Source organism: Spea bombifrons, chromosome 13 (assembly GCF_027358695.1).
Source record: "Spea bombifrons isolate aSpeBom1 chromosome 13, aSpeBom1.2.pri, whole genome shotgun sequence".
Classification (NCBI taxonomy): Eukaryota; Metazoa; Chordata; class Amphibia; order Anura; family Pelobatidae; genus Spea; species Spea bombifrons.
Window position 1 is genome coordinate 24,918,847 of NC_071099.1, and position 27,753 is coordinate 24,946,599.

General features: G+C 44.1%; 1 protein-coding gene across 1 annotated transcript in view; it reads right to left on the minus strand.

The window, feature by feature from the left end:
* Positions 1-27,753, minus strand: part of SLC39A11 (solute carrier family 39 member 11) — a 72,783-nt gene that overhangs the window by 21,911 nt on the left and 23,119 nt on the right. Inside the window, exon 5 of the mRNA XM_053453062.1 lies at positions 16,366-16,477. Within this exon, the coding sequence (XP_053309037.1) occupies positions 16,366-16,477 (112 nt within the window). The remainder of the gene's footprint in view (positions 1-16,365; positions 16,478-27,753) is intronic.

Below are 27,753 nucleotides of genomic sequence, written 5' to 3' on the forward strand. Positions count from 1 at the left end.
TTAACCCTGGCATTTAGACGCGTCACCAGCACTGAAGGGAATCCATGACAATGAGTTATTAGGGCTCCATTCTATTGTCAGCTTTATGGGGTAAATTCACTAAAACGAGAGTCTGCAGGAGCGTCGATCATTTAAACTCCGACTTCGCTCTGCATTTTGAACACAGAAACAAAGAATATTCAGACCCGACCTTCCCGTCTGTGCTGTAAAGAATTAAACTTAAATCGGTCGTCGGTCTCATCTTAGATTCAGGAGCCGTATGCCTATCCCATGCACATTTAATACCCTCGCTGTATTACCTTCTACCACCTCTTCTGGATGCTGCTCCACTTATCTACCACCCTCTCAGCAAAGTAAAACACCTAAGCCTCTGACCCTATAGTCTTAGATTATGGCCTATTCTTCTAACACCCCCCTCCCTTTAAAAGGGCCGACCTTGTGTGGAGTAATGCGTAGTAAATACGGGGAGGTCTCTTATTATATTATGATCGGGGTAGATTCCTCTGCATGGCTTCTCCGCAAATAAGCCAAAAATCGACTTTACTAAATTCAATTTATTTTTGGCTCTGCTATCTAATCAAGCAGATTAACGGCGGGTTTCTAACACTCTTGAGTTGAACACCGCATCATTTCGGCAGTCTGTTCAATATGTACAGGAGGCTCTTGTTGAGAGTTGTCGATTGTGCACTCGAGCACCGCGCACTATGGTGCCGCCTGACAACGCGTTCCACGTAGGAAAGGAAATCCATAATCAGACTTAAATGGACAGCTGTTCAATCGAAAGAGCTGATCTGGGTGCTTCGGTTGATTTCCGCCGGGTATAACCTGCCGGCACCGCTGTGGATTGGCGTCTAATTTGAAATCAGACAGCAAAGATTTCATCTTATATGTCTCATTAGACACTTGGCTCATGTAGTCCGGCCTTTCCTCTGCCATCTGTAAGATCTCATTGCTCTGGAATGCCTGACCCACTCACGGTGGATGGACCTTCTTAGCGAACAGTGAAGTCAAGGCGCTTAACTACAATTCTACCTTTTAGACCCCAGAGTGCCTATAACCTTCAGGAGATGGTGGTCTTCGGGATGCAATAGGAAGCATGTTGTATGTTAAAACCAGCGGCTGACGAATCACACGCGTGTGGCCGCACGCCGTGCTCTTACATACAGGAGGTGGCCAGAGACAGCAAGACAGGGCAGGGATCTTCACCAAGGACACAGTAAGCGTAGGCCGAGGAACGGACTAAGAACGTCTTAGATGAGCAGACTCATCTCAACCACCTCCTTTCGTACCCCATCAGAATACTGGAACTTGTTGCCGTATCCATCATGCTTCGTCTTTTCAAGACACAATGACGTTTACGTTCTAAGATGGAATAATCGCAGTTGCTGCCCTAAAGGTACTCTGAGGCTCAGCTGCCGGAATCTATGAAGTGATTCGCAATTTGTGGTTAAACAGTCGAATCAAGTATCTGTGATACGTTTGATACGTTTTGTTTTCGGCTATGCATTAGTTTCATTAATCAGACCAAAGACTGGAAGAAGCACAGCGCATGGAAACGGGGGGGTTCAGAGGTATAAATCGGACCAATTTGGACAATTTTTCCAATGCTGCTCTAGCGGTTAATCACGCCGGCTCTCTGCTCTTTGTGCTGCATAATGAAAAGCCATTACTGGGATACATTAGCACTTAAGGCTGTAAGGTACATGCCGTGGGGTCCCATCAGAACGTGAGATGAGGTCACACTCTAGAACAGCGTGTAGGAATTGGAACATCAGGCGTTCCGACGACGACCACATAAAGGTCATAAAGTATTACCGGCCAAGCTTCAGATATAAAGCTAGATAAGATACCCTCACACTCCTTAGTACTGTGAGCAACATGGATGAAGGTGCTTGCCCACCAAATCTGTCTAATAATAATCCACCAGATTAAATAACGTAAAAATCTGATCAGATTTCCGGAGAGCACAGAGAGTCTCGTTGGAGCATCATGATCATAGCCCTGATGATGCAAAAAATCTGGTAGATCGGTGGATTATTATTACTATTTTATCGGCCAAGGATGCTGGAGACAAGCCAGATCTTCAGGATACCACGAAGACGCAAGACGTGGTTTCATTTGTGTTCCTTAGAGGAAGGATCTGGCAGGATAACTGGCCTCCAGAACCCAGCTCTTCTGGATGATGAGGACTGTAGTCCTCCAGGAGGCTGCCACTCACGCCGTCCTGGATTTTGAAACGCACTGTTTTGACGATTATAGTTTTTTTTGTGTGTTTTGTTTTTCCAACTGGATGATTTGGATTTGTCGTCTCCCAGCCTTTGATATTTTCATTCCTTTGTAATTGTCGCCTGACATCTGCTATGCGGCTTGTCAGGCGATGTAATACTTTTTTCAGAGCACATCTGATGTCGGACGTCTGCTCTGAATACAGAAAAGCAGACGTAATGTGATTGGCTGCAGGAGCAACAGAAAGAACCAATCGCAGATGGTCTGCTTAAACTACGGAGCGAAGCTTCGGGATCGCCCAACTTCGTAACTGTACATCGTCGCCTAAACCACCCTCACCTCTGCACAATGAGCTCCGCAGCAGGGAGGAGAGAGATTTAACTTCATGCATCGATAGATTTCACCGTAAAAATATCAGTAGCCGGGGAACACGCTGCCGGCTCAAATTTTTGCCCTCTATGACCAAAACCACCCAAAGTTCAACGTAGGGCAGACCGGATTTTCTCCACGGCTTTCTTGGCATTGAGACGATTAGAAATGTCCAGCTTTGGGCCGCATTACTTCCGCTTTTTTCACCCATTTTTCCCTCTCTCATATAATCCTCCGTATTCACACTTACCCCGCCACCTCCGTGTCGAGCAGAGGAATTACTTATCCCCACCAACTACCCGCGAACGTGGTGTTTATATAACATGTCAAAATCAGTCTAATCCTTCACGAGATCTGCGCTGTCTCCTTAATACACTTAATAAATTTCAGTGTCAAACCCACACGGTGATTTATCCATGGTAACGTCATGTCTGCTGGATGGATAACCGCGTAATGCGAATGATTTACAATAAGGAGCTGAGCGCTGCCGGATTCCATCTCCTAACTCGCAGCATCGAGCTGCGGAATGGGGCAACAAGTCCATTGTTATTAGATATCTTGTTGAACGTCATGTCATTCCATGACCCATAGTTCTGCACATCGCTCTCAACAAGACGCGACCCTACCACGGTCTATAGACCCCCGCGGTGTCGTTCAGAAGCCTTCAACACCTTTGGTTAATCAGATATATAATTGTAGTTCATCCAGAACTAATATTTTGTTTATAGAGCTGTAGAAAAGCCCCTCGCAGCGCCCCGGTGGCATAAGAGCCTTTGAGGAACCCTCGGAGCATGCCATTACTATCGGCGCTCTCTGCCTCCCCGAGCTGCCCACGCTCTGGTGAAGACGGATAATGTGATTTCGAGAAACACAGATTAAAGCTCCACTCTGTTCTATTCAGACTCCGCTGCAAACAAACTGCGGCATTAAGGACAAGAAGCTATAAAAACAGAAGGAAAAAGATTAAAAAAAATAAAAAATACATAAGTTGGTCTAGACGCGGAGAAGCAGAAGTGTCGGAATTCATTGAGCGTTTGTATCCATTCTCCTTCCGCTGGCGGCCGGGGATGAAAGCTTTGGTTCCATGGTAACCTCAATGCGGAATAAATTCATTTACATTTATGTTTAGTATTTTAGTTTTTTTTTTTCTTCCCAGCAAACCTGTCCAAAAAACACATACCCCCATTACTACCCAAACATTATCTTTACAATAAAGAGCGATGACATCTTTCACCCCGGTGCCAGCCTGCAGATAATAGCGCGTCTGGTGGTGATGGATCACCGGCTACTTATTAAGATCATCCTCTCTCTTCAATCTGTTCGGGGTTGTTGGGTTTTTTGGGGGGTGGTATTTTTTCGTCTGGCTGCACATTAGGCTCCTGCAGCCTCCTTTGTGTCAGTGTGGCAGACTTACGCACCCTATGAGGCTCACATCATCCCATTATAACATCACCCACGCTTATCCCAGGCGCGCTTCATTAACTCAGAGCGTGCCCGGCGTCTACTAATGACCCGCCAGTCAGAATGCATCAAAGTACCGCAAGTAATGGGGGGTAAAAGGGTCTAAACCTCGCTTAACCTGCCAAATACCTCCTTAAGAAAAGGGGAGAGGTGGGTGTCCTGATGTCTGTGTATTAGGAGGAGAGGAGAGGTGGGTGTTCTGATGTCTGTGTATAAGGAGGAGGGGAGAGGTAGGTTTCCTGATGTCTGTGTATTAGGAGGAGGGGAGAGGTAGGTTTCCTGATGTCTGTGTATTAGGAGGAGAGGTGTTCTGATGTCTGTGTATTAGGAGGAGGGGAGAGGTAGGTGTTCTGATGTCTGTGTATTAGGAGGAGAGGTAGGTGTCCTGATGTCTGTGTATTAGGAGGAGGGGAGAGGTGGGTGTTCTGATGTCTGTGTATTAGGAGGAGGGGAGAGGTGGGTGTTCTGATGTCTGTGTATTAGGAGGAGGGGAGAGGTAAAGTCTTTCTGTATTTACTCTCTGTTATTTACCCCGCTCTATTTGCTTGTTATTGACTTTTTCCCTTTCTGACACTTCTTGTCTAATTGCCGCAGACCTCTGTGAATTAATTATTGTTTTATCGCAGCTCATACATTCTTTTCCATTTGCAATCACACATTCTGCTTTGTTTCTCTAATTATTGACAAGAAAGAACAGGCCTGGGGGGGGTGCAATGTACCCTACCACGCCAACCATAACCGAACACTAACCTTTAATAAGCCTTAACATGCGTGGCTTAATCAGTGCCCTATAACGTGTGCTGTGTGTTACGTGAACAACATGCATGTAAAAGATCATGTAAAGGCTACTTATATTCATGACTTATTATTATTATTATTATTATTATTATTATTATTATACGCCATGAGCGATACCAGGTAGCAACTGCAGACAATCTGAGGAGCCAAACATTTGCCCAAGAACATTATTACAACTGGTGGTTTGCCCCGCTTGGCCCGCACATAACACTGTCCTACTGCAAACTGAAATGGCAGACCTGGTTTCTTTATGTTTTAGGGTCACAACAATTAGGTTCTACATGTGTTCCGTTCACTGAGCTTACATCGGGTGTGCCGGAATGGAGCCACTTGGCCATTTATCAAAGTCAACTTGACCACTGTTCAGAAGGACTCGACCAAGGTCAACCTCACTGCCAACTTGTAGCGATTTGCTATGGAAAACATAAGAGTTTGTTTTGTAGTCGAGCTGAAAAGGGGCTTCAACCTTCCAAATCCACTCAACTCCTTAGGAGGGACTTCATTGACCCCAAACTCCAAAAAACTCAGTAAGGATGGCTGACTCAACGGCCAATGTTGACACACAAAAAAGACTTGGCCCCCGGCTGGCATGACCAACATGACAGCAATCAAGCAATCATGACTCAACATCCAATGTGACGGTTGACTCAAATGACTGATTCAACCCCCGGCTGACGACCAATTTGACGGCAATCAAGCTGAACTCAACAACATCTTGATGATAACTCAAGCCAACTTGACCTAAGACTCGTACCGTACAGCCTTCTACTCAACTCAATTCTTGTGAACAGAGAAGATGCTGTTTTTCTTGTCCAATAAAAGTTACATTGGAAGGCGTCACTGAAGCATCAAGCGCGGCAAAGTTAACCCTTTTTAGAATTGCCTCCAACACACCGCAAAGTAATATATTAAAAAAGGAAAATGCGTTTGCCGGTCCGTCTCTCTTACCTAATCCGCGCTTCTCATATTTGGGGATTTAATTAGCAAGCTCTGTTCGTGTAGTTACACAATGTTTAATTAGATGCAAGATGCTCCAGGGAACACAAAGATATCATTGCTCTGTTTTTACTAGGTTGGCACGAGGACCCAATTACTGAAACAGTATTACTAACGGGGGTGGGGGAAGAGAGTACTAAACAGATCTCCGCTGATAATAGTCACATTTGGCACCACAAACATACCCCACACAAAATATGTCACATAGAATAGGCTTCAGAAAATATCATCACTCACCCTGTGCTGATTATTATGCATTGTACACAGAGTTCTGAAATTCGGGTTGGAGATACATTTCATTGGGTCGCGACTGCTCAAAGAGTCTCACAAGATGCCTTCGGGTCATGGACAAAGGTCTGGCTCAACAAGCAAGGTCAGATCCCAAATTCAACCCATGTGGATCCATGAACTCAACAACATGGTATGAATCCACCTGAAGGTAAATGGGACACTTGACTGTTGAGGGACATCGTGGATATGGGATTCAGTTCATCTTGGCGTAGGGTCTATCTCCAGTAACTGGGAACACCACCGAAAACAGAGGTCTAGCCAGCTATGGAACTCATGCGCGGGATGTCTGATCAACATGTCTATGTATATGCTTTATTAAGCCTTGATGCATTTATGGTTAGGTTACTGTAGCACTATGTACACAACAGGATATTTTCATACATATCAATTAGTGTATGGTGTTAGCGTGAGTGTGTGTCAGCATTTAGTGTTAAAGTGTTTATGTGTAGGTTAGTGTGTGGTGTTGGCATGAATGTGAAGTTAGAATATCAAGGGTGAGCCTAGGGTTAGTAGTGCGAGGGAGAGGAGGGCTTATATATGTGTAAGTGCACGGTGTTAGAGCGAGTGGCTGTTGAAATGAGTTTGCTATACGGTTACAGTGCAAGGTATCACTACCCGCTATACGGTTACAGTGCAAGGTATCACTACCCGCTATACGGTTACAGTGCAAGGTATCACTACCTGCTATACGGCTACAGTGCAAGGTATCACTACCCGCTATACAGCTACAGTGCAAGGTATCACTACCCGCTATACGGTTACAGTGCAAGGTATCACTACCTGCTATACGGCTACAGTGCAAGGTATCACTACCCGCTATACAGCTACAGTGCAAGGTATCACTACCTGCTATACGGTTACAGTGCAAGGTATCACTACCCGCTATACGGTTACAGTGCAAGGTATCACTACCTGCTATACGGTTACAGTGCAAGGTATCACTACCCGCTATACGGTTACAGTGCAAGGTATCACTACCTGCTATACGGTTACAGTGCAAGGTATCACTACCCGCTATACAGCTACAGTGCAAGGTATCACTACCCGCTATACGGTTACAGTGCAAGGTATCACTACCTGCTATACGGTTACAGTGCAAGGTATCACTACCCGCTATACGGTTACAGTGCAAGGTATCACTACCCGCTATACGGTTACAGTGCAAGGTATCACTACCTGCTATACGGTTACAGTGCAAGGTATCACTACCCGCTATACGGTTACAGTGCAAGGTATCACTACCCGCTATACGGTTACAGTGCAAGGTATCACTACCTGCTATACGGTTACAGTGCAAGGTATCACTACCCGCTATACAGCTACAGTGCAAGGTATCACTACCCGCTATACGGTTACAGTGCAAGGTATCACTACCTGCTATACGGCTACAGTGCAAGGTATCACTACCCGCTATACGGTTACAGTGCAAGGTATCACTACCTGCTATACGGTTACAGTGCAAGGTATCACTACCTGCTATACGGTTACAGTGCAAGGTATCACTACCCGCTATACGGTTACAGTGCAAGGTATCACTACCTGCTATACGGCTACTGTGCAAGGTATCACTACCCGCTATACGGCTACAGTGCAAGGCATCACTACCTGCTATACGGTTACTGTGCAAGGTGAAGAAACTGACGCCAGTATTATATATTATTTCTTTCTTAATGGACAGTCACAGCTGCTGCTTCTATCCAGCATCAGGGAACATTTCAAACTGTCACTTACTATTAACGACCAATCTCTCAGCGTGACGCAGGGAAGATTTTTGGCGGAGGTGCATCGGTGAAAATTGAAAGAGATAAACAGAGTGGTGCAAAAAAAAGAAAAATTACACTTTTTGGAAAATACAACACCCAAAAGCCAAAATTAAAGAAAAAAAAACACAAATACACGAGAAATTAAAAATAACAGACCTATAACCTCAGTATGCTGCAGCCCTACCACTCCAAGCTGATTTTTGGACTACAACTCCCAACATCCCAGGCAAAGCCGCCGAGGGAATCCTCTCTGTAGATAATACGCCCTCTACATGGTTAAAGTGCCGGGCAGCTGTCCTGAGATGGTAAAACCTCTCTAGCAAATGCTAATTACACGTGACTTTTCCACAAATGACAGGCGGACGGGATGCAATCAGCATTTTCCGGGGAGGCGGCTGCCCGGACATCACTAACTAAATTACCCCCAGGAAGCTCATTTTCACCTCCCAGTCACCCCGGGATAATACCGACCCCTTCATTGCGGCAGGCACATTATACATTCTCTAAGGGAGAGCGCTACAGCCAATGCTAGTGAGAGGTGTAATGGGTTAACAGATTAAACCTCAGGAAAATGAAACAAAAAGTATTCTCGTGGCAATTAGCGCTTTAAGCACTAATTGCCACGAGAAAGCACCTTAGAGGGACTTTAAAAGGGAAACACTAGTTGAGAGGTCCCTTTAAATCTTTCTAGTGCATGTGGGGCGGGGGTCTGCAGAATCTTCCCCAAATGCATTTGCCCCCCCCAGCTTTTTTCAGTCCATGAGATGTGCTTCGGCTATTAACCCACTACATGCCTCTGACGACTTTTCATCACTAGATGTGGCTCGTTGTATTCCGCTAGGAGCTTAACCTGAGCTTCAGCACCATGGTCAGCTCCACTGCCAGACCAGAGCCAGTACAGAGCAGCGTACAGCAGGAGCGCAAGCCGACAGTTTACCAGTGAAAGACCCATGCTCAATAGTTAACAGTTAGAAGTGGTAGAGGGTAACACAGTGAGGGTAGTAAACATTGATGGGGACAGGGCATACGGCTCCTGAATCTAAGACAAGACCAACAACTGATTAAGGTTTGAGTCTCTACAGCAGGAGAAACGGGCGACTAGACGGGGCCTAGGGAAACAGCTCTTCATCCTTTGTTCCAAGACACTACTGATTACGAGAAATGTCTTTATTTGCAAATAATGCATGTTAAGGGGGGAAAAACATCCCTAACAGTAAAAAGGCCTGTTCTCAGTTGCCCAAAGCTCTTTAAACCTCCAGACTCACTGAAGGGGTAAGAGGTGAAAAGGGTGATGGCAACTTGGTCCACAGCTTCTGCATGCAAGATCACAATGGGGAGCAAGTCACACAGCAGATTATACCCAAAGTTGTTCTCTTTTCACCCAAAATATCTCATGTTTCCCTGTTGGATATCCAGTCTTCCACTTCTGGAACATCCCCTTTCTGACCTCCAAATCTAAAGGAGCACCAGATCTTCTAGGAGCCCCGACGGAGGGGGCAACTGAAGTCTTTAAGGAGAAAAGAGGTTCAGCCAATTCCTCATCAGACCCAATTCTTACACTTTTTTATTTTTTTTTTTTACACACACACACAACTTGGGACTCCAATGCAGTCTGCACTGAGGAATTGTGGGAAATGAAGGGAAATTTGCATGAAATGACCTGGCTTTGATTTTGATAGCGGCAGATGCTAAGTTATAGCTCAAAATTATACATTTTACTAACTTAAAAATAGTTCTTTCATTAACATAAATGACAGATGGTTTCCAGACAAGTTGGCTGTCTTTTGGATGACAAACTGTGGCTTGATTGTAACATTTAAAGCTGCTGTTCCACCTCCTCTGCTCAATATAACTCTTTAATAACTAAATGCAGCATTACAAACACCATTCCTAGTTCTATTGAAAGCTTAAACCCTTCCCAGAAATAATTCTTGAATTTTCCAGCATTCATAACTTTTGTCAGGAACTCTTAATTATCACATGACACAAAAGCTCACACGATAGGATGTTGCCATGGAAACTAACAACTTTGCTGTGTTTTTAAGTGATTAAACCCATTAAGGAATGCTGAAACAGATTCGATAAAATGAATTAGGTTAACATGAAAGGGAGTGCATTTAATGTTTTGTCTAAGTGGAACGGCACCTTTAATCTGCTGTGCGATGCACAGAAAACGGACTCACTTCTGTGTTGGTGCGGAAATTGTTTAAACTTACAGGCAGTCATAAAACACACGATGGGTTAATATTTAGCACCTTATACCTGGGCAGAAAAAGAGGACAAAAAAGTAACAAAATACATAGTAAAACCATAAATGAGGGCATTTTCCATCCGTTGCCATATACCATGCGTGGCCCCGAAGGCCAGGATATCCTGTTTAAGGGACGACGACAGAAGAGGCAGGAGATGAGGGAGCGGAGGTAAAGGATAGGTCAGAGGAAACAAAATCAAAAGAATCAGGACATTTGGATTTTAAGGTTTTTAGAAGAGACGCGCATTCATTCACATCTAACGCTGCACTCAGCACTCACACGCGTGTGTCTTCCGGGTTCTGCGGTCCAACACCGGAACCGGTGCAAAGTCAACAATCATGTTAGTCTACTCTATTGCTGGCGTGGTTCTATATCACCCCAGAAAATACCCAAGAAGGGGCAGACTGGGATAATGCCGACGTTAGGAACAGATACACTGCTGTAGCACTTTGGAGGAATCTTGGCGATCTTCTGATTGTTTCGACAAAGTAACAACCAGCTACAGTGTAACAAAGTCAAAACAGAAATCTTGTAGAATGTCTAGGGGATGAAGCCTTGAGGGGGAGACTCTACCAGGGTGGAAGGAGTTTGGAGGAACCTGCGATGTATGTCTGATATCCAGGGTTTCAGAACCACGGACAGCTATTAGATTAAGGTCTTAGCAATGGGCTTCGCGGGTCTTGAACAGTTTAGCTGCTCTGGGGATTGGACCGTACAGCACACGCAGAGTAGGTTCGGACAGTTCAAGTGGCCAATGCATATTACCCCCGACCACAAATGTTTGTATCGGAGGAGAAAAGGGGCAGGAGAGAGACTAAAACCCAAGCATTTGCAGAACAAGCATCTCAGCAGACGTAAGGATCCATTACACAGCATCCCAGAGGACCATAAACACGGATAGTTGGGTTAAAAAAAAACACACACATTCATAAACACATCCTGATATTAGGAATCAAAACCCATTCATTAACATTAATTGGATAGAGAGATAGAGAGATAGATAGAGAGATAGATAGATAGATAGATAGATAGATAGATAGAGAGATAGATAGATAGATGAATGGATGGATCGATAGATAGATGGATAGATTGTTGATTTTTGTTGATTGTTCAGAGACGGCAGTCACCTAACTCAAGTCAGATTGCCCCCTTAATCTACTACTTCTGACCTCACTTCCGGTTAACTCTTCTACGACCTAAGCACTTTCCCAGCTCTGGATTCCTCCCATTTCGCCTAGTCTTTCCTCCACATACTGCGGCATAAGATCCCACCAATCTCACCGTTGCAAGTCCCTAACATAACATTTTTTCACAATGTAATTTTTTTTACAACAACGAGCAACACAACTCCTTACCGTTTAATGATCGTGCTTTCCCATCGTCACAGAAATGTTTTAATTCCCCCATTAGAATGCATCTGCTTCTAGCAAGCTGTTCCTTTAATCCACCTCCCCTCCTCTAAGGTAGTTCTAGCATTACCCCAGCTTCCAGATTCCGAGCAATTCCCTCACGTACCATGTACACTCTGCTATTCCCCCTCGCCCTCCGTGGCAGATACGCAGATTAAGGTCTCTGAGGAACTCTACCCGTAAACACATTGAAAGTACTCGTCCCCCAGGAGGTACCGTGAAGTACCCGGGCTATTTGGAATATGTGCGCAAGCATGAAAATACACATTATACTCGTGTCAAGGAAATGAATCGGAGATTATTGAGCTGCTGAATGGCAAGTTGGCAGCATGTCTGTGTTTGTCAACGGGATCAGACCTCATAAACACTACTGGGGATTGAGTTACGTGGCATAAGTGCCCTCGGGACACAAGGGTGATAATAAGACTAAGATGTGTCTGGATAAGCTGAAAGCTCTAGCTCCCTATACATTATCGTATAATAATAATAATAATAATAAATAATAATAATATATATTATTGAAACGCTGGAGGACGAAGAAGAGTTCCTCTTGAAGTCAGCACGTTGATGCGGCCGGCAACGGGATTAAAAAGGGAGGCTTGGATGAGCAAAGACTTGTTATGGGGTCTCTATCGGGCCGATGAAAAGAAACGGAGCATTTTATGATGTGACCACTGCTGCTGGGATCGCTACACGGAAATTTAAAACCTCTTGAGAAAGATCTTTTCAATCATGGCCAGCCTAAGCAATGCGCGTGATTATTGAGAAAGGTTACGGTTATTGCAAAGCTCCTATACGACCTTCTCCCGACGGCTCCGTGATCACCGCGCTGTAATTAATCTCCAAAGCATTATTCCGAAAGTTTTTTTTTAGTCTCTCTATGGCCAAAGCCAGATTTCATCGGTAATAAAATTATTGCGCTTATTTAATCAACTGTAAGCTTTGGGTAGTTAAATGAGAACACTCCTCATTACTAGTATCGGATAAAGAATATGTTCTAAAGAGTCTTAATCAGTCAGCCAGACTCTCTGACTGATGAAAGTCTATGGAGGAAGGGACTTCATTAGCATTGCCATAAAGCATCAGCTCAGTGTGGTGTTTGAGCCGGGAAAGTCACCCAAAACATCACATGACTGACAACAATGGCGGGCTCCAGCTCGAGATAAAACCAGGTTTCTGTCAATGCTCACCTACTTTACTTTATGCAACTCTGGGGGGGTTAATACTGTATACAGCGCTGGGGGGGGTAATACTGTATACAGCGCTGGGGGGGTAATACTGTATACAGCGCTGGAAATTTTGTCACCCCATTATACCGCTGTAACTTGGTAAACATATATAGTTTGCGACTCTAGTGGGGTCTGCCCTCCATTTCTCTCAGCGTTTGACTTTTCAATTGGAACTTGATAAACTCAGAGAGAAAAATCTCAGAACACCCCATAAAGCATATATAATAACAGAGATCGTTTAACCGGCAGCAGTCGCTGCCCAGATCCTTGGCAGGTTTATCCTCTTCTCGTTTGTCTTTTTTATTACCACAGCCAAGAATTGAAGTGGCAGAAGGCCGGCACACACTGTGGGGTGTTATAGCCAAGAGAAGAAACATCGAGTCCCAGATGCTTCCACGCGATTACTTCCTCAGATTAATCCTTTCAGTGCCAGAGAAACGAATAACTTCTTTTACGCATTGAGCCATGTCTTCATATGAAACACCTAACACCCCGATACCCCGGGGTTACGAGCTTCATGCACCCTACCGTTCAAAAGTTTGGGGTCACTGAGCTGTTATGAAAAACAAGGACATTTCTGACTGTTACATAATTGCAAAGGGGTTTTCTGAGGATCAATTAGCTTTTTAAACTTAAACTAGGATCGGGAAACACAACTTGCCATTGGAACACAGGAGTGATGGGTGTGATAAAGGGCCATTGGAACACAGGAGTGATGGGAGTGATAAAGGGCCATTGGAACACAGGAGTGATGGGGGTGATAAAGGGCCATTGGAACACAGGAGTGATGGGAGAGATAAAGGGCCACTGTATGCCTATGAAGAGATTCCATTAAAATTCAGCCATTTCCAGCTACAATATTCATTTAAAAAATTAACCCCGTCTGCGCTCCATTTCTGATCCATTTCATGTTATTTTAATGGACTTTTAATGATTTTCAAAAGCAAGGGGATTTCTAAGCGACCCCAATCTTTTGAACGGTGGTGTATGTTTGATATGAGTCCTACTTCTTGTGCCTGATTCTCTTGATCTCCAATAAGATCACAGAAGTAGTTTTGGCGTTAGACCTGCGAAACCCATCTGGTTGAATGTACCGACCCGCTAGCGATACAAATCATTAATCTTCCCACCATTTCACTTGGCAGCAAGACCCTCTCTTCTTAATACGGCGCACGATCCTCTATCTCTGGAGGCTCTACGAGTCAAACCGCTAGAGGGACTGATTTCTCTTATGATGGAATCCTATCACCTAACTTACACAGGCAGAGAAAGGGCTGATGCATTACTGATCGACACCTAAGCATGCTTAATACTGGACAAAACAAAAGGCCAAAAGGGACAAAACAAAAGGCCAAGGACCATCTGAGGTTGGATGTTTTATGGCAGTAAAATGGGCTAAACAATTGTTATCTGCGCTTAAGTGTTTTATTTTCCACAAATCATTGGACAGACACATTTCTAGGTGGAGGACTGCCAACAGAACCAACAATATTAATTAAAAGCATTCGTTGCAAGACCAGTTTTGACAATCTTTTATGCAGAAGCCACCACTCCGTAGGCAAGGCGAGCGCCAGGGTGTTCAATAATATGGGTTTTATCAACCACTTCAAAGCAAGTGGAGAGTTGGAGAAGTTTTTACGGATCTCATATTACCCAACTACCCCGACGCTGCGAGCTCCTTTTCTTCCGCTCTACAGAACTCTGTCTAAGACTTCAGTATAAAGTTATGAGTTCACAAAGCGGAATAAAAGCCGCCGCTCTTCCATTGACCTGACCGCTCCTACAGTTCTTTTCCTTCCGTCTGTCCTCCTGCTTGCTGCGTATTGGAAAAGCCAATTCACTTCCAAAGAACACAAAAGGGACCGGGGTTTTATTCTCTTCTCTGAGTTCTGGTTCCCTTCTCTAAAGCGCATTACGGCAAACGCTCTTCCTCCGGCTTTCTGTTCATTCTGATCGTCGCTGCTATCTCGTTCAAAACCTTTCAGAAAAACCGGGCACGGAGCTAGGCTTTCTTACAAGTACTGAGGATTAGAACGATTTATAATCTCATCAAACAAAGGACAAAGCCTGCAAAAAGTGCCCGATTCAGAGGAAAAACGACTGAGAAGAATCAAAAGGTATCTCTAACGCCGTCTTATTCTGAGCTTCTCTACCTTTGGGGATTTAGTCACACGAACGTTCGTTTTTGTGAGTGGGTAAAGGATCTGTAAGTATCAGAGCCGACATATATTTACCCTATTGTAAACTAAAGACATTAATTAACCCCTTAATGACAAAGCCCGTACATGTACGGGCTCAAAATGCATTGTTTTCAATGGGTTTAGGGACCGCCCATTGTCCTTAAGGGGTTAGTGAAGGGACATGAAGACCCATGAGACCTTTGGACCCTGTTCAGAAAGTTCTACAGACACGAAGAAGATGTCTTCAAGGTCCTGCATATGCTGCCCACCATAATATCTGTGCCTAATCTGTACATAAACTAAAATAATCTATTAGAACCATTATGTTCCATCCTCCACGAGACCACAGCCTGTAACATCTCTGATCTGCCCTCATAATCCCTTATACCAAGTAACGGAGATGCCTCCCCATCCTACTGAAAAGGTCACAAGTCATTCTGTGACTGCAATTAACGAACACCTTGTTCTAGTTTCCTGCCGAAGGCCGAAAGGACAGTAAATCACGAGAAACAAAAACGATTTTCCATGCAAGGATAAATAAAGAGGAGCGGAGGCAGTCCTTGAGAGAATGTCCACGGCCAAATGGATGGCACAGCGCGATACTGTTTGGTAATTAGTCAATTGAAGGTGCCACGGCCATGTTTTCAACACCTCCGGCCAGACAGAGAATATACACCCCGAGACATGAGAGACGCTGTGGGGATCCATCACAATGTGCAAGCGGAACGACATCAGAGGGTCAACCAGAACCGGTGACCTGACCCATTTACTGGGAACGCAGAATAAATGTTTGCTGTCTATGTAGGCAAACTGAATTTAGAATGTAGCGAGCCATGGGATGAAGTTTTGTTTCAGATGTATGTTGAATATACAATAGATAAGACCTCGATAGTCATTTCCTCGTGAGGAATACAACAGGCACATTTCTAAACGTCCTGTCTTTTTTTTACGTTAATGACTCTATGAAACTTCATCTGCAGATGTTTGCAGCCAAAACGTGGGCGCAGTCTGCTACCCTGGCTATTCATGGTATTGCAGTTTTGGTAAAGAGGCTTTAGCCTCCTCAAGTCATCTCATTCCACATTGTGAGGATCAGACAGCTTCCCTCAGACAGTTGGAAGAAGAGAGCCCCAAGAACCCAAAACATGTAAAGGTCGTCTTCTTATTCCAGCACATTGCTCCACAGCGGAGATACCATCAGCCTTTAGTGCCCGGAGGCCACCGACAACCTCATATCGGTCTTATGGCCCCGCGGATACAACGTGGCAATTCTTAGGTGTTAGTATGAATGGTTGCCGGTACTACAGGCGGATGGTAACCCAGCTCTCGGCTGTGCTCCTGCATGGTATATGACATCATAGGATGCTTGCCTGTGTAAGAGGAGCCTCTACCTATCCGGATGCTCAGCTCCCGGTCCTCGTAGCTCAAATCCTCATCCTTCTCCTTGACGGGTCTAGCGTCGTGGTTCTGGGTTGCAATGGCATATGGATCATCCACCACGCCCTGTCAGAAAGAAGGGAAAAGGACAAATTTAAACTCAATATAACCATATAAGGCAATACATTCTAGAACAGACATCTCTGTTCAACGTTCACCATTCAGAAGGCTTTGTGAATGAATCAGATAAATATTATGCCAGGTGATACTTTTGTTTGTTTTGCTATGTTTTTAATTATGAAATGTTACCTTTTTGTAACACACACTTTCTTTTTTAATGCCGAAAAGAAAACATTTTGAACTACGGAAGACCAACTTTCCACAGGTTGCAAAACGGCGAAGTTACAAACCAAGAAGCTCTTTTGGGAGTAATTGCGTTCGCAGAGGACGTTCCACCGCTAATGTAAAAGCACTTCCTTCAATGGAAGCCAAACCGGGGGAGAGGTATTTGTGCTGTAAGGAGTGCTTTGGGATTTATAAAGCTCCTTTGGCAGTTATATAATCAGTCTATGTCCCCGAGCATTATGGGAGTCACGGTTCACCAACATCACGATACCACTATAAATAAGGCATTATTCTACTGATACATTAATCAAATATAAATACCTATTTAGCACAACAGGTATTCACCTCTCACACCTTTTTGTCTGCCTGGGAAGTCCCAAAGGAAAAATTATTTTTCTCTTTGAGCATAAACCCCAGCGCTGTATACAGTAATTACCCCCCCCCACAGTGTTGTATACAGCAATAACACCCTAGCGCTGTATACAATAATAACCCCCCCAGTGTTGTATACAGTAATAACCCCCCCAGCGCCAGAAACCTGGTTTTATCTCATTTTGTTCCAATAAATTCCCTTTATCTGCAGACCTGGTGGCCGCCATTGTCAGTCATGTGACTTTCCCTGCTCCAAGCCCACACCGAGCTGACGCTTTATGGCAATGCTGATGAAGTCCGTTCCTCCACAGACATTCATTAGTTCGAGTGTCGAAAAAATATTATTCCCCAAATACAGATGTTAACGTCATATTGGCAATAATTCATAATTCCTTTAAAGGCTTTTTTTTTTTCTTTTTTTCTTTTTTTTTTTTTTTAGGTCGGGCAATTTTGCGACACAAAAAAAAAACATTCCAAAAAATCTTGGGAGCCACGAAGGAAACAAAAAAGTGGAATAACAGCGCATACGCAGAAAAAAAATATATTGTTTTATCTGACTAATGTTCTCTCGTTTCATCATATTTCAGCAGTTTATTAACGATCATAAAATCTTTCATACAGAAACATCTACTAAAGTTATCACTTTTCCCTATATATAAAAGAACAGCTACAGACAGGCGGAAAAAACTCAACAACGCTCCAAGGAATATCTGCCAACGCGCAAAGACCATTAACCTTAATAAAATATCAATGCCTGCCCAGGCTGACCACCGTCGGAATTCTGAAGCGGTCCCGAGCAGTGAACAATCTGATTAGGAAGCCATAATTGGAACGATGGACTCCTGCTTGCCGTCTGTAAGCAATAAAAATTGGATGCATTAAAATGCGCTATGGATTGTGTAGATCTCTCTAATTCCAGGAGGGTTTAGCAATTCTTTTATCTGTTTTAACTTTTTTTTTGTTCTTTTTCCTCGGTTTCCTAGACGTTCCTCCGGCCTTGGGAGTGAATAAATCTAATTAAATTACCGGGGCAGCTGCCTGATTACGGCCGAAAGTCTGGCTCTTTCCACACAAAAAGGCAAACTGTAAAATGTCTGTCTTCTTCTTAAGCCGCTGTGACCATAACTCTCTTCCCTCACTCTGACCATAAATAATATCAATTAAATTACAGTTTTAAAGGGAGCGATAAATGAACATAGCATGAAAGTGATTATATGTATACACGCACACACACACTACCCATTAAAAGATTGGGGTCACTCAGCTGTTTTCATGGAAAAGGAGATTTCTGTCTGTAACATAATTACAAAAGGGTTTCTAACCATCAATTATCCTTTTAAACTTAAATCAGTGAACACAGCGTGCCATTGGAACACAGGAGTGATGAGAGTGATAAAGGGCTATCGGAACACAGGAGTGATGGGAGTGATAAAGGGCCATTGGGACACAGGAGTGATGGGATCAATAAAGGGCCATTGGGATACAGGAGTGATGGGAGGTATAAAGGGCCATTGGAACACAGGAGTGATGGGAGTGATAAAGGGCCATTGGAACACGGGAGTGATGGGAGTGATAAAGGGCCATTGGAACACAGAAGTGATGGGAGTGATAAAGGGCCATTGGAACCCAGGAGTGATTGGAGTGATAAAGGGCCATTGGGACACAGGAGTGATGGGAGGGATAAAGGGCCATTGGAACACGGGAGTGATGGGAGTGGTAAAGGGCCTCTGTACACTTATGGAGACTAAGCAAACCTTAAGTAAGGGTATGAAATGTAATATTTGAACAATCATTATCTGAAGCATAGGGCCAAACACTACGGGCACCATCACATCTTCCCTTTCTCAAGGGTTTAACAAAAAAAAAAAAAGATTTACTCCACTTCAAGCTCACTGAAGCCAATACAATTAGGCACTTCAATTCCCATCATGCTCCCTTTTTCACCAATGCTCTTCTGATGGAAGGACGGTCGATGGATTTGAGGGGAAAGACTGCTGTTGGCACTTAGGAGGTTACATCGGGAACGCAGAACACCCATGTGCCTTGGCCGAGCACCAATGGCAAGTCTGCTGGTAACTGGAGGCTCCCAGTTGGACCGACCAGTGGTAATTCTAGTAATGGAAACAATCCTGCTTGTTGGGTGAGGATTGAATGTAATGTAATCCTAGAAATCGCCCTTTAACCCTTTATAAGAACTGCATTGTAAGCATGACCCGCATTTCGCTGCAGACCCGTCTTGCACTCGTGGGGTTAACAGACACATCCGACCGGCTTGGCGTCTTGTCCGTCCATAAGTGGTTCTTTATTCCTTCTCAATGAAAGGTGGAGGCGGTAAATAAATTGGATTTTCATCTCCGGCATTAGCCTTAACAGTTCCTGACTGGTGCTATGCCTATTAATTGCCGCAGTTGAAAGGCCAGCCCCGCTCGGCGACCTTGCGACTCAATGTATACTGCGTGTTAGCGGCGGAGAGACCAGGAAAACGGCCGTTATTTACGTCTCGCTGACAATCTTGCAACTTTCAGCTCTTTTTATAACAAGGAAAGATAAAGCTTCCTTTTTAATCCCGGCCTTCATTTCACTTTAACTCTTTAAATGGAAATATAAAGGCCGTTAGAAAAGGCTTTATATCTTTTCATGCAAAGTACAATTTAATAAAATATCATTATAAAAAGGGAACATTTACAATTGCAATGTCGGATTATGATATGGTGTTTTTCCTAATGTGCTTGTGGCGGGCTAAGCTTAGCTGGGAGTTGTAGTCCCACAACAGCTGGGGATCTACATGTTGGCTGGCAGCATACAGACCATTGTTCCTAAGAGCTTACAATCTAAATTACTGCCGTTAAACATGTGATCCCCCCCATCCCTGCTGTTATTAAACTACCAAGGCCAGGACTCGCATCACAGACACGGACAGACAGGCAGCTAGAAAGGAGAGAGTCTTTGTACCGAGAGAGCAAAGAGACACTCGGAGCACGGAGAGATTATCACAGCAGGATCTGGGCTGAAAGACATAAATAAAAGCCTAAACACAATGGGGCGGTATTACCGTACGGAGCAATTCCAATGGAACAATGGCGTCCTGGAAGAGGCATTGAGTAGGAGAACATGACCTTTTTCTGAAAAGCCATCGCTGGCAGCCGTCTCCGAATGCCGCTTTTTGAGGATCTTCGGTGGGAAATGCCAAGGTCTCTGTCGCCCCGCCCGGCATTATCACCTGTCCGAGACGTCCCATTCACCTCCGGCTGCAAGAGACGTCACAACCTGATCTCTGGGAACCGGGGGAGACCCGACTGCTCGCTGCGGGACAAGCCGTGGCCTTTAAGAGCCAAAATCAAATGCAAGGTGGGAATAACCCTCTAGCAGCAGAAGGGGAGCAGGCTGTCCACCCTTACAAGCTATAATATCTTCAACAGAACCTCAGCGATCCCTGAAATACACACCTTGCATGTGTTCTAGAACAAGAGCTCATAATCTAAAACTAGGGGGTCAGAGGCTTATATGCAATGTAACAAAGTAAGAAAGCAAGGGTGGTAGATAAATGGAATAACCTCCCAGCAGAAGTGGTAGAGAGTAATACAGTGAGGGGATTAAACACGCGTGGGATAGACATACGGCTCCTGAATCTAAGACGAGACCAACGACTGATTAAGGTTTGAGTCCTTACAGCAGGAGAAACGGGCAGACTAGACGGGGGCCGAGTGGGCCGATCTGACTGCAGATTCTATGTTTCAGTTCAGGGGATACAACCAGTTGACTCCATCAGCCGTCCAAACGGAACTCAGTGTTTTAAGGTTAAATGAGGCTTTTAGGAAAGTTTATCTTGAGTTTCACCCCAACACCATATAGCTATGCCTTACACGATATAGTCAGATTATAATGTGTGTGTGTTATATATATATATATATATATATATATATATATATATATATATATAGCATATTTTAACCTGTAAACATAGGTTTATTCCATGAAAAGAACTGTAAAACATAGGATTTTGGGAAAAGACCAACCCCCGGTTGCTATGATACAGCCTAGAGAAAATATCATTTTCATTATTCACATGAATATAAAAATAAGTATTAATGCGAAATGCAATTAACTGAAATGAGCTAAATACCTGCGGCCCCTGCGAATAAACCAAAAAATCTGAAGACTCTCATCAATATCGCGTTCCCTTTCCATCCCATAATCAGTCTTTTTTTCTTATTTATTCCGAGATGAAGGGGGATCGTTTTTCTTGCTGGCGTTATAGAAAAATCTATTTGATTTTGTATCCCCCGGCAAACAAATCTATTGTGTGTTTGAACATGTTGTAATTCATTGTGTTCTCTTCCGAATTAGCTCTTATCACCTGCAGAAATACGGAACAAAGACGCGGGCGATGAAAGATTTAAAGAGGAGCCGTCACCGTGAAGGATTTATTATAACTGCATTTATAAAACCCGGACTTGTGCTTTTTTGTTTCGTCATCAGGACAATTCTTTTGGAGAAGAGGGGACGCTGAAATGAGTGGCAAAGAGTGGCAAAGCCGGCATATCTAATCAATTTCCGGTCCTGGAGTTCTCTCCCTTCTTTCCTCCGCAGTGTGACAAAGTCTGGACACACAACATTCATGAAAGATCATAAATATTTATTTCATCAGGTAACGTTCTGCCTGATTCATTTATTTTTCCTGGACGCGCAATTATGATGCGACACAAGAGAAGTTTTGCTGAACAGACCAGACAGCACAATCAATGCTGTAAGTGTAACAGCATCTTTAACGATACAGTCGTGGCTGTATTAGGTCAAAACCAAGGCGGCAGCCCCACCAGTTGCCCCCGAGTCACCTGTAAATACCCCGCTAAGACATTATATCCCAGCGCTCCACCTTTTAAGGAAGCGCGGTGCTGGGGGGCATTGAATAACGGAGGCTACGCCAGCCCTCCATGGTGTTAACGGGCCGGTTATTGAAATCAATGATCTCTTCCTTTTAACCGGCCCATTGAGCTACAAGGAGCCTGATCGCCCCAATAGGGCAACCGGCTCCCTGTTACGTGGCAGAGGAGCTACCGGCCCACTGGACCCGCCACCCTAGGTCAGAACGCGCCATTGAATACGTTAGAGATGGCGTAATGGGAAGAGCTGGTAAGCAGATCTGGAGAAGAAGAACTGAAAATGGCTGCAAAACGTGGACATTGACATAAAAAGGAAAAAAATTAATAAAAAGAAACAGACGGCATCATTAATGCGATAGAGACGGCGCAGGTGGGAATCATTTACATCTGGCTGGGGGTCTGTAATTTTATAGGGGCGCAGGTCACCCTACTGTAGTTAATTAACCCCCTTGAAGAAAAAAAAAGGTTCCAATTAACCGTAATATGCTAATTCTTAATGATTCCCAAACTGCGTCTCTGCTTCAGCTGTCGCCCCGGTGCCAACCTCCGGCACCAGAGGGGTTAACTCTTTGTTCCAAGAGACAAGCCATCAAAAGCAATTTCTCTGAATAATTAAAAAGCAATCAGCTGCTGTTGCAAAGAACCACGAGGATCCGCAGCGCTGAAAACGCCAGGAGCGAGGCTCGCATTCCTAAGCCGCGAGATTCATTTGTTGCACTTTTTTTTCGCGAGTCGATACACAGAAACACGGCTAAAGAGGGAAAAGCCTTCAATCAATGCGATTACGTTGTGATAATCAGCGATACGTCACCGCAGCGCACAAAGACGGGCTTGTAACGAGCGCGGTGCAAACGCGGAAAAGGCAAATCATTAAATCCATTATTCCTTCGTTAACTACAAACAATATTCCCAGCTCAGTAGGAAACGGAAAGCCCCGACTGTCAATCGTTAACCATTCCTAAAACTTTAAATCCAATACAGATCTAACGATCAATTCATTCTGCCCCAAAGGTCATCAACACACGGAAGGGGAATAAAACCTCACCTCCTGGAAGATTTAGGGGGGAGAAAAAGTGGTCTATCAGATCCATCAGAAGCAAGACAGGAATGCTGTAACAAAAAAATGTTAACGTAACCGTTAACTTTACAGAACCAGCTCAGCTAGTAAACATCATGGAGTCCCTTTTTCAGAAAAAAAAATGTGATGTGGCTTAAATTTGTCCACGAGAAACAAATTCTGATTGCTAAAATTGTCTTTTTAACAGGTTTCACTTTAGTTTTGCCGTGGAACCATCTAGAAAGGAGTTGGAACTTAAAAAGAGTGGTTTACAGTTACTTAAAACGTTCTTGACACATAATCAATGTAACATTGTATCAAGTTCATACATGTTCCTCAATCAATTTACCGAGAAGAAGTGCTTGCAGAATCTATTGAGTTATATGAAGTAGAAAAAACAATGTAACATTCTACCCATAAGTATGGTGTTACAGACAAACTATTTGTTTGGCCTCACTTTTTGTTAGATGTGGCGCCATGGACGTAACGGCAAACCAAGAGACAGCATCTACAAATCCGAAGACACAACAACAAGCTCCGGAATAAGAAATCGGTTCAAAGGCAAAGCCACGTGTCGCATGGGGGGTACGTCTTATCTGATGAAAGCTTGGGGGCCACACAAGTGGACGTTGCAATTTAATCGCGTTGGCTCGCCAGGCACTGCTCCAATCAGATTCAATCTCTGTAAACACGGTATAAATCAAAAGCTCCGCTGATTTGTTGAGTGTATACATCTATTTTTAAATAAATTGTAAGTGGCAGCTTGTTTTAAAAGTTCAGTGGAAAAATAATGAAATGTGTGTTTATAAAAAAAATAATGTTTTTCTCTGTCTGAGGAAGGTGGCCGGGTCGGCGCTGATCCAAGGTTTGAAATTGCGTCCTACATTAATAATTATCAGACCTTTTTTAATAGTTTTCAAAACAAGCAAGTCTTTTTTCCATCAATGAACTAACCTAACGGAAACAACTTATCGACTTAATCAACATATTTAGCTATGAGAAAGCCCTAGTAGAGCTATCTCTGCTCCTCCATATTTTTTCATCATGTATGGACCAGAGTCTCCTCTTCATGTGAACAGACCGGTCTAAGCCTTGGACATCTGAAACTCTCCAAACCTTCAATATATTTGCTCTTCAGCTGTAAAGGTCTCCACGTTGTGAGTATTACCCTCTGTTTATCTTTCAATTCTGTATCAGGGGCAGCATGGAGCCCGAGGGATTGTAATTCTGGATTACAATAAAGTAACAGGAACCGGAATACTTCTGAAGTACTTAAACCGCCACCACGCCGGTTCTACCGCCTCTACGCCTCTCTCCTTTATTCATTCATGTATTTTAGTAATGTTATATATTTGACATGCTGTAATAAAGGCAGCTTCTCGTGGTAGCTTCATAGCATGCAGGTCGTGAGTTATTCCTTCCCACTGCCGATATGATTAAGATCTATGCGGTTCGTGTCCCTGGGTGACTCATCCTTTCGCAGCGTTGGACGTTAAACCGCTATAATATACCAGCGGCCTTGGCTGCTTCTCGAAAGCTGCAGAAATATCTCCTCTCCAGCCATGTAGAAGTGCAACTCCCATGAAGTTCGGCCGCCTACCTGGCATCGCAGCGACGAGCCAGAGGGTTTCCTTTGGAGGATTACGCGTTCAGAGAAAGCGCGGCTCCAAATCAGAAAGGAGGACCACGCAAAAAATAAGAAAGGGTGAAAAATGTCCCAAAAATAAGATAAATAAGGGTACAGGATACAGTCCCGATTTCCGTTCACTGTCCAGCTTTTGCAGCGGGTTTCACGAGCCGGTTTGACCAACACAGTAAGATGTAGAATCCGTTGCAGCTCCCACATGTCCACCTCAAGTGAAGTGGACAGGAAGTCGTATCTCTGGCCACACCCACTTCCAGGGCTGGTACTGCCCATTGCCTGCACTGGCCCTGACCCTTTCCTGCCACTCCACCCAACATTTACATTACCCTGCACTATACCGCATAAGAGGCAGTTCGTTACTATGTAGAATTCTATAATTCGTTCATTAAATAACTTGTTCATTTTAGATGACATGCTGCCTCATCTGAAGGTATTTAGTGAAGAAAAAAAAATGGCTGCCCCCATACATTAATCCTTTAAATGTGCCCTGTTACAGGAAGCCCCAGTGTGAACGGACGCGTAGTGTAGGAAGAAAATGTTTTATATCCTTGCGGGTGTCATTTTATTTTCACTTCATGCCTCTGCTGTTCTCCAAACAACCCAAAACCCGTTAATGATGAATTAGTTATTAAACCTACGGCTCTGATTACACCAGCGTGTGTTTGTGCCATTAACGCTCCGCGTGTCCGAGCTCCACCGTGAATTTTCTGTACGGTTAATGCAACCAGCTCAAGGTCGGTGAGAATTAATCTCGAACCCATCACTTTCCGCAGCTGGACAACTAGATACTAAATATTTATAACCGAGTCATCAAAACCGCTTTGGAAAAAAAAAAAAAAAAAAGAAAACTTAAGTTGGTCGTTTACCAGAACATATTATTTTCACAAAACGTAAAACTTTTATGCCTGGACACAACTGATGGGATGTTGCGGTTTAGTTTCATGATAGGTGAAGGGAATTATTTCTTAAGAGTACTTCCTGTACTAGACAGTTTGTAAAACACGACAGGAAATGTGGAGAGCGCAGCAAAAACGCTTCCCCCCCCCGAATAGGTTTGCCACCTTTTGTCAGGCCATTTCCTGGACAATCTCTGAAGTGTTGCTCCTGGGGCTAGGGTTTTATAATTGACAACAAAAATATGTTTTGGCAGTGGAGAAAGGCCTAGATTTCTCATGGCCTAGATTTCGATTAATAAAATGTAATTTGAATAAGATGATGTTCCTTCCCAACGAGCCCCCATAAAGGCACAAGGTGTCTGCGGAGGTTGACAGTTGGCGGACAAGGACTTTTTCCTCTGTCCCTCTCCGGCGTTTATTTCTCTGGGTTTGCACGATCTATCTCGTGGAGGAAAATGAATGTGTCGAGAACAGACAGATCACGGGATTTAACAAAGACCCTGACAGGACGCGCAAGGCTTTATGAAGAGAGGAGACGACGGGGTTCTTAAGACTGTCACCGCGAACCTTCTCACCGAGGAACGCGAGGATTGAGAGATAAAACTGCGTGTATTAGAAGCCGATTCTAAACAGAGAGGGTGACTCAGAGTCGGGCATACGAGCGTGGGTGCGACGTACACAGAAATACCACGGCTTCCAGTCTTAATAAATGAAGCTTATTTCACACGGTGCCCATGAGCAACCGTTCGTGGGCACATATATTGTTACCGTTGCATTATGTATGTGTAGTGTCTCCTATACAGCTTGTAAACACAAGAGGAGGTGGAACAATCAAATGTTCAAATGGAAGAGAGTTCGACCGAGTTTCTAATGCATATATTGTTTATACATAGTCCTGGATTATTCACCTTAGAGGGAACACGTCTCATGCCCAATGTGGCGCTCACGGGAGGATGAAGCTGGGAAAACATCGTCCCCGTGGCTCTCGTTGGATCACGATTTGCCACCAGGAAATTAAAAACACAAACATTCAATTGATTTTCTCTTCCTTTTTATTACCAAATCAAGCCGTGTGCCTGGGAAACCTGACCTTCTGAAAAGCTCATTTCCCTCTCCGTGTTCGTACAATTTCATTTTAAGTCGATATGAATCGCGTCTAGGTCTGTAGGAGGACTTGCCGATCCACTTGCCTTTATTGTCCGTGTGAAGTTTGTGGCGTAGATGTTTGTCAATCAATTAAGTGCCAAAAAAAAGTCAGCTCAAGGTCAGCATGGGTTCTTTTAAATGGCTGTATTTACTAAACCCAAACACGAAAGGGCACGGCAAAGTCCTTGAATATTAAGGGAAGAGGTGCTAACAGCCCTTTCTTTAGGACTCAGGTCACATAGGGATACAAAAAAAACCCTTCTTTCCTGGCAAACATGCGGATATTCTTATTTCTGCTTTGTCTCTCCCCTGTATTATCCAAGTCCGGTCTCGGCCCCTCTCTCTTGCATGGTTCTCCGTCAACAAGACCACCACGTTTATCTCACCTAGAACATGATTATCGTCTGATTCTCTTGCCCAGAATCTGACCTCCATCTCTACTTCACAGAGAACCTAACAACCACAAGTCTCTCTCGAACGAAACCCAAATTCCTCCAGTCTCTCTCTCTCTGCCACAACCTGATCTCCTTTATTCTCTTGTCCAGAACTTGTTCTTACAAGCTTGATCATCCTTCTCCACTCACAGATAATCTAAGTTTGTTGAGAAGGCGATCATCCTTTATTCTTCTTTGCTTGTGCCTATAGTGCTCTAAAGCAACCTGCTTATAAACACATTTCCAGTGGTGGAAGAACTAAGTCTCTTCCGCCGCTCTCACATCATCTAGTCTCTCCCTCGTCTACAGAACAGGTTTTAGTGATCTTCACCAAGTTCCAAAGTGCCTAACCTCACCTCTCCTACAAAACAAACTGCAGAGCACCTAGCCTCATTCCCAACCGCAGAGCACCTAGCCTCATTCCCAACCGCAGAGCACCTAGCCTCATTCCCAACCGCAGAGCACCTAGCCTCATTCCCAACCGCAGAGCACCTAGCCTCATTCCCAACCGCAGAGCACCTAGCCTCATTCCCAAGCGCAGAGCACCAAGCCTCATTCCCAACTGCAGAGCACAAAGCCTCATTCCCAACCGCAGAGCACCGAGCCTCATTCCCAACCGCAGGG